General features: G+C 33.2%; 1 protein-coding gene across 1 annotated transcript; it reads right to left on the bottom strand.

The window, feature by feature from the left end:
- Window positions 1–223: 223 nt before the first annotated feature.
- Window positions 224–6288, bottom strand: LOC117111989. Its single transcript, XM_033255040.1, has 4 exons — window positions 6119–6288; window positions 5164–5380; window positions 4937–5012; window positions 224–1024 (listed from the first exon to the last, which is right to left on the bottom strand). The coding sequence occupies exons 1-4, from the start codon at window positions 6131–6133 to the stop codon at window positions 700–702; spliced, it is 633 nt and encodes a 210-aa protein (XP_033110931.1). The 5' UTR covers window positions 6134–6288; the 3' UTR covers window positions 224–699.
- Between the last annotated feature and the right edge of the window lie 2201 nt (window positions 6289–8489).

Genomic DNA, 8489 nt, shown 5'->3' with positions numbered 1-8489 from the left:
ATTCGAACCTGCGACTTCTCGCTGACAAGGCGAGCGTCATAACCACTAGACCACGAAGGCTTCATGGTTGAACAGGTCCAAATACCCGTCGGGAACATTGTATTACACAATGCTATGCCTCAAGAGGGCGTTCGGCCAGATAAATCTGGAAATACAGCTAGAAATAATGTCGTATATTATATATGATATTGAAGGAAGTTGGCCATTAACACTGTTGAATAAATATAATATAGCTCTCAACGAATGTAGTCCTGTAAATAAATGAATAAAGAAATTGTTGAATAAAATGCCTCTGGCGGGACTCCAACCTGCGACCCCTTACTGTCAAGGCGAGTCATAACCATTAGACGACGGAGGCTTTTTGGTTGAACAGATTCAAATACTACCAGATACACTCCCTTAAACAATAGGGACAGCTAGAAACAAATAGTAGCATATAATATAAATCAAGATAGCCGTTAACACTGTTAAATTATATATAAATCATCAAAGAAAAGTAAATACAGAGTTCAAATAAAGGACATAATAATAAATCGTGCAGCATAGCTCTAAACGAATGTAGTCGTGTAAATTTATTCATTATTTACAGGACTACTATCTCTTTTAAGAAATGTTTTGATATAGAAATTATAAAATATCACCATCACTACGCCCTCTCTCTTACAAATCCTGGGAACACTAACAAATATTTACCTCAAGTTAATTTCCTGACACAACATATGGCCTTGAAAAATGACCATTTTCTTTCAAACTGCCATCAAATTTTCCCTGTGTTACATTATTATCATTATACGTATGGACGAAACGTGGTGATAGATTTATTTTATCATATACATTGTCCTCTAAATACTTGGGTCTCTTTGATATCATTCCTTGCTGGTACATTAAATTAAGCTGTCTTCCACTATGCCCTACGTAGCAACAGCAGATCAGAGATATAAGCAGGAAAACAACACCAAGACTACCAACAATAATACTCCATATTACTAGCTGACACGTTTCTCCTATGTAACCTTCAGTACACCTATAATAAAATTATACAATAAAATGTTATCATCATAGGCTATACAAAACGAAATGGTACACACATATTTTATTATTATAAATTATTAAATATAAATATGTGATAATGAAAATGAAAATAATAAGCTGCCCTATTTGTAAACTTAATGGCAAAAATGTAGTGGGACATTATCTACTGTTGATTTTTTGTTTTTATAAATTATGCTATCATATGTACACAATTCATTAGTGATGCTGATTGCTTTTGTGGCTGATTATCTATACCTGTGAAATGCTGTATTGAAACGCATAAGACATTGCAGAAAAACTTATTTTACACACGTATTAGTTACATATTAGAGGTTAGGTGGAGAAAGTACCTACTAATTTTTTGGCATGAGGTTTTTACTGGACTTTAATAATAATTCCACATAGGCCTCAGATATTTTTTTTAGTTTTCTTTTGTTAGTAAATATTTATTCGCGCATAAGCCCCTATCCATTTTGTTACGATATTTTTCATTAAAAAAAATATAATACTGTGTAATGGTAGGGAAGACTGGGGTCAGTTGTTCCAGGGGTATATTGTTACAGTGCTCTTTTCCTTGAATAGGAGGAACAGGGAAACACAATCGGTGTCATATTAAAGTATACTGTAATATCCATCACCGCCGGTCTTAGCCTGGTGATCCGACGAGTGACAGGAAATGCAAGTAAAATGTTTGTTTTTTTACTTCAAAATTTAAGATCATTTCAGTGAACTGACAACATAAATTCCCCAATCGCAAAAGCAGTGCTCGCTGCTTGTGGAAAGCTACGGCGTATAGTAATAAGTAGGGTAGGCAAAAATCTCCTGGTAGTCGCTCGAGAGTGTGTAGTCGACAGTGAAAATTAATGGACTATTAGTATTGCAATTATAATATTCCTATGCCTCGACACTGTTTAGGTACAGAATGGTTTTTGAAAGTATAAAAAGCAGCGTTGAATCTGGTCGGTTATTTGCGTAATGTAAAGTATAACATACCTACCTACTTACTAACTGACCCTGAAGGATGTAAACAATATGTATTGTTTTAAATCAGGGAGGTATAAAAGTTCAATTGATAGTTGATTTCTCGCAAACATATTATTTCATTCTTTTAATATGAATAAAAGTATTTAATAATAGGAATAGATTTATATAGCAAGGAGATATAGGCTATTATAAACATTAATTTTACCCAATCTGACGATATTATATACACATAATGATGTAAGGGGCCTACTGTTTATTAAAGGTTGCCTACCCAATTAAAAAAAATTTAATAGCATATTTAAAACGATCAAAATCAGATGGTAAAAAAAGCTTTCACTGATTTACAGATGGTTCTACTAAAAAAGTCCTTAAATGTTACCAGCCAATGAATCATGCAAATACACTAACAGAATCAGTACTATGGTACTACAAGACATACCATATCTAAGATACTATACTGTAGGCTTCCTAAAGTAGCCAGATTCAAAATTATTGTACTTTTTTTTATACTTCGAAAGACCATGCTGTGTCTAGTCATACATAGGGATATTATTACAAATATTCCAATTAATGTTCACACTGTCTTGACTACCAAGGCCTTTTTGGTCAACTCCACAACGTACATCCATGCATAAGCGGGACAGGGGTAATTTGTTACAGTTGATTAACTGATTAATGATATATGATATATGACAGTTGCAATTGCTTCGTTTTATAACCAATATACTGTTGTTGCATTAGAAAAGAAATGGTGTGTTAGTCTCATTCAATTACATAATTAAGAAAAAAAATGTACATTTTGTAACAACTGACCCTGGTCTCCTGTAATGAAGACGGTTTGCACTACAAAACAATATCCGCATAGTTAAAAAGACAGATAAGAAGAACGGTGTTGTAAAAGCTTAAAAAATAAAAAAAAAACCTAGTATTGGTTGGGAATTGTTACTAAACCTCGGCGGAGGTAGGCTACCGTTTTGGACGGGAAAATAATGGAAGGCCAGCCCATCTTCGTGAAGATGCTTTTATATCCTGATAAGCTGGAAGTCATGAAAAGCAGACGCAAGAATTAAGAGAGTTTGACAAATGTTTAAATATTAACTGGCAGTAAATGAAAAATGTTCGAGAGAGGTGAAGTCACTCTATGATAAATGTACAGTGTTGAGATATGTTGCGGGAAAATAAAAAAATCGAACAGGGTAATGTGTCTTATTAGTCAGTTGCAATCAATTTTCCTATTCTTCATTGACTGATTATACAAGAACTAAAAAAATATAATGTATATGAATATAATAGCATGACACAATATTGGGATATTTCTTTCCACTTTACAGTACTTTTAACTAAATCGTAAACTAAATGAATATACATATGTTGTATGAGTCGCGGTAAACGATCTGTAGAATGGTAATAAGTTACATGAACGTTAAGGCAAAATGTCAGTGTATGATTAGTGTACTGAAGTGAAGTGCAAAAGTATGCAAATATGTTATCAAAAGGCTTAGTAAAGAGGTATCTAGCCAAGAGTTGAACATAGAATATTTAAAAGGAAAATGTGGACTGAAGAGTGTCGTCTAAAGGACATATCATACAAGGCACATTTTAAGACAAAAGTAGAAAACTTGTAAGTAATTCTATGTGAGCATCACAGTAATTTTGAAATCAAGAAATAAAGTAAAGAATTGACGATGGTCGGAGGATGTAGAGCCAAGTAGCATATATTTAGACTTACCGTATGTACTGCCAAATATATTATTAAAAACATACTGCACACTGAGGGAAAAAGCCCTAGTAGTTCGACAGACTTGGTAGGCGAATTTTACTTTAGCGTTCTCCGCAATATCTGCGTACAAATTACGTAATAACGCAGTAGAGCGCCCTCTTGCAAAAATTAAAACTTTTTAACTTTTGATTGCTTTGACCTTGGCGTACATACACCACATGAAGCGTCATCTACAATTAAGGAACAATAACGTACTTGGTAACAAACTTTGGTGTAACACGAACCCCTTATCTCAGATCTATGGCAACAACTATGACGCCCTCTCCCCAAAATGATTACTTTCTGCTGCCAAATCGATACTTCTATTTGTTACGCATAAATCGCGTAGAACGCTATCTTGTGCTTATAAGATCTTTGCTTATAAAGCAATTATTTTTGAAATTTGAATATGAATTTGACTGAAGAGCTAACATTTGTTTAGATTTTTCAGCATTTGTTGTGTTTTTGATGAGAAAACCCGATATATGTATATGTAATAAGTTGCCATTTTGCAGTTCCTTGTAATAATGCAGTCACTGTGATTTAGCTATTAAAACAATTTTACATATTAGTAGCCTTATATTTCACTTACTTCCGACTGATTTTCAGCGAGATCCTACCAGGCCTGTGATCCAGCTAGCCTTACAAAGTGTACAGTGGAGGGTGTCTATTCAGATCTTGGATTGTTTTATAAGCATGCACAGACTAATTGCTATATGGATGCGTTAAGAATACTGAAGGACTCTAAAGATAATTTCATAATGGGATTTATAGCCGGATGAAGTAGCTGATCTAGTTGCATTCAATGGTTAGTTAGAGCCAGATAAATATGGATGCTGGCCTCCCGCTGGGTTACTTTCTGCATTACCAAGTGGCTCAACCACTGGATTAAAGAAGTTGACTGTAGTCTAATTATTTCCTTATCTAGGAATAATTTAGCATTCATATAGAAAATTTTAGCAAGATGATGTGGATGAACCATAGTCCTATGTGAAACCGATTAAAGTGGCTACCAGATTGAATCAATAAACAAAAGCCTCCATAGTCTACTTGGTGCTAAAGGTCCCAGGTTTGATTCCCGGCTGATATTCTTGTTTCATTCTCAAAAATTACAATTGTGTGTGAGGTATTTTTGAAATGAATAAAATTTTTTCATCTTACGTGCAAGAGCTTTTAAAATTATTCATATCCATAGAACACGTTCCTCCATTATTACAGTAATCTTCTGGACAAATTTCTGTCAATAAAATCAACATAGAATTGTGTTAACAGACTAATGAGCTTTGGGCACGATGTGACCTGAATAAGTAATAATTTTAGTGATATATATTTATAATATATTAAATTATTCAACCCTGTATAAAATTTATGTCTCATAATATTATTACCATAAAACTTTTGGATACTTTCTGGATTAAGATCAAGCATCGAACCATTTAACTTTCCTTCACTGTTGACATTCTGAACAAACAATAAGTCCAAATCTGATGCTGCAGCACCAGTTGATTTTAATTCAACGTAATAATCCACAATAATACTTCCTGGATCCAAATTTAGAATTTGAATGTCAACAAATCCAGGTGCAGATCCAAAAATAGCTGTCAGCTGAAAAAAAAATATATAAGCGCAAATTAAATATATCTTAAATAGAAGTATTTATAGGAGTAAACAAATGCAATGACATTTCATGGTAAATTGGCGAATTAAAGTGTATAAAAAAGGCATGAATAAAGATGAAGAAAGAAATAATGCTAGGTGAAGCATTAATTTTTAAGAAATTTAAACATACTGGAAAAGTAATGCATGAATAAGGATAACCAAATGAAACAGAATGACAGAGTTAAATGTAGGGCCTACATGTTGTATTGTCTATTAAGGGAGGGCTGCTCACCAGTGGCGGTGCCAGTGGGGGGACAGGGGGCGAAAGTCCTATATATATATATATATATATATATATAAATACATACATATATATATAAATTTATATACTTTTTAAGTTTATCTCTTTAATACTCTTGGACAGATGCATTCAACATTACTTGCAAAATATATTCTCAACATACTCTATAGGCCTATTGGATTTTAATATTTTTATTTTAAGGAATAAATTGTTGATTATGAAATATACAGATAATATGTACCGGTATATGCAAATTTTGTAAAACAATAACAATGTTTAAGCTATACAATTAAGTGTGGTGCTTCATCTAACACTTCTTTGACAAACATCACAACTGCCACAGATTCTTCAAATGTTAAACCTGCCCTAATGATAACGGTGTGAACACTACTTTTAAATAACGATAAATAAAAGATGGAAATTATTTTTGCAATAATTATTACCGCTTGGAGTATCATCAAAGCTAGCTCCTGATATGCATTTGATGTAGGGTCGTCATAATCCTCTGTGAAAGTAGCTATATCAGGACCAATTTCAACAATTGTAAATCTGCCAGTGATTTGTTTAACAGCTGAAACAGTTAAAACAACATTAAACTTAAAAAAAAAAAAATCATGACATGCATTTTTACTACTGTTTTAACTTCTTAACATACTAATCCAGTTTCAGTTTTAGTTAATTTTCCACACTTAAAAAATATACTTCTTCTTCTTCCTTTAAAACAGGTTCAAGGAACATTTATTAATCACATAGGCCTCTGGCCCAAATAATATACAAAATATGATATTAACAAAATTAGAGTGCATCTAAATATTCTTTTTTGCATTTAAATGAGTAAAATAAGCATTTTGATAACTTTGAAATGAGATCAACATTTTTTAGTAGACATTAGAAATTTGAATTCAGACGGAGTGTCTGTGTAACAGGTAAATAGAAATTTCGTTCTATCTGAATAAAAAGGGCAAATTAAGGTAAAATGATATTCATCTTAGACTTTTTGTAACGAATATAATTTACATAATCTTTTATTTCTATTAACATTATACCATCTTCCTCTTTCTAATTCTAATATCCCCAATATTAATTTCGTAAGTATTTGTTTATGTCTGTGATTGTCTACATTTTTTAGATAATCCTCTGCTCTGAATTCATGTTTAATTTGTGAAAACAATTTTAATTTAGAATGTTGACTAATTTCTTCATAAAACCTTTGATTGTCAATGTCTGTTAACCTTTGTTTTAGATTAAATACAAAATCATTGAAATCGTTGACTTTTTGTTTGTGCCAAATATCTCCAAAACCAATGGAACATAATAGATTTTTAACATCTAAGGCCCAACAAGGCTCATTTCTTTGTGTTTTTCTGTATTGAATGTCATAGCATAGACTTGCCACAAGTCTCTTATTTTTTATTATTTTTCTCATTCTGGACAGCGCCACCAACGAGAAAGTTAATTTAGAGATAGGCGGAATAAGCGACTTGTAAAACACTGAATGCAGGCACCAGGATGCCAAAAGAATGACGTAATCTTATATTCCGTATTTGGATAAATGGGTGAACCGAAATAACCAATTTCAACCAATCAAATGTTCATATTTTTGGAGCCACGAAACTGAGTCACTCGCGTCGACTAGTTAGGCATGACTAAATTTAAATAGTCCTCCCTAATAAAACGGGCCTAGAATATTTAGAATAGACCCTAGTAAGACTAATTTTGGCAATGGCAAAAACAATTAAGCTTAGACTAGATGGCATACCATACAAATACAACAAACTTTCCAGGAGGATGGATCAGGCCTCGTCTGGAGTCAGGAGTAGGCCTAGCCTAGACTAGTAGAGGCTTGGCGTATTTTTAAGTTCTTACTTACAGAGGCCTACCTTTTTAACAATATTCTACCTAAAGGCCTAAATCTGTGTAGCAGCTAGCGGTGAGCAAGGTTCCTATAGCCTACAGTTATCAGTCCATGTCGTTCTCAGCAGGCCAGAACTATCCTAACTGTTTTAATTCAAGTATAGGTAGCCAAAAGGGAGCTGGTTCTTGTTCTAGTCGAGACATCCGCATCTTCAATTTTGAAAGTTTACCAAGATTGATTAATATGCATGAAGTTAGCCAGTCACGTGATTTACAAAATCAGTCATGTATACGATATCCCACATCAAATTTGATGTGGGAAATCGTACGCATGAATCGTTTGCCAAGGCCCTAATTCGAAAAAAAAAAAGAAATCGAGTATGGGACGCCAATTAAATTAGGTATGGCGCGCACTAAGTGCAATAAAGAGTGAGTAACCTAAAATTAGGGCCTGGAACCCAGGCTAGTCATAGCATTGCCTAATAAATTTTTCACTGTCCATATAAATCAGTCTTAACCAATACCTAATAACGTTAACAGAACATGCAACATGTATGGGGTATCTCCCGCATTCTCCTCTAACACCAATATTGGGTGCTGAGTTGCCAACTTCTAATATGTATTTACAGAATTTCATTTGTATCTTATTAATAGATGAAATATCATCCAAACCCCACATTTCACTGCCATAGAGTAAAATCGGTAATATTTAAACATCAAAAATTTGATTCCATAAGTTAATCGGTAGATGACCAAAACGTCCCTGAATTACCCCCTTCAAAGCACATAAGGCTTTATTAGCTTGTAGGTAATTATTTTCTTTGGCTTTATTCCATTTACCATTTGAATTTAAAGTAACTCCTAAATACTTATATGATTTTGAAATTTTGATTGTAGTCCCATTGTAATTCCATTTTTCATATTTCTTAAGTTTATTCCCTTTTTTAAAAACAACAATGT

The sequence above is a fragment of the Anneissia japonica genome, unplaced genomic scaffold, assembly GCF_011630105.1.
Source record: "Anneissia japonica isolate Jap-2015-1 unplaced genomic scaffold, ASM1163010v1 scaffold1226_len25662_cov110, whole genome shotgun sequence".
NCBI lineage: Eukaryota > Metazoa > Echinodermata > Crinoidea > Comatulida > Comatulidae > Anneissia > Anneissia japonica.
The sequence above is the reverse complement of the archived record's forward strand: the minus strand, read 5'-3'. Positions and strand labels throughout refer to the sequence as shown.

Coding starts and splice junctions, on each gene's coding strand:
- LOC117111989 (XM_033255040.1), bottom strand. Junction 5,013..5,163: donor AAGTATCCAAAAGTTTTATG/GTAATAATATTA, acceptor TTTTATTGACAG/AAATTTGTCCAGAAGATTAC. Junction 1,025..4,936: donor AATTTTAAAAGCTCTTGCAC/GTAAGATGAAAA, acceptor ATTTTATTATAG/GTGTACTGAAGGTTACATAG.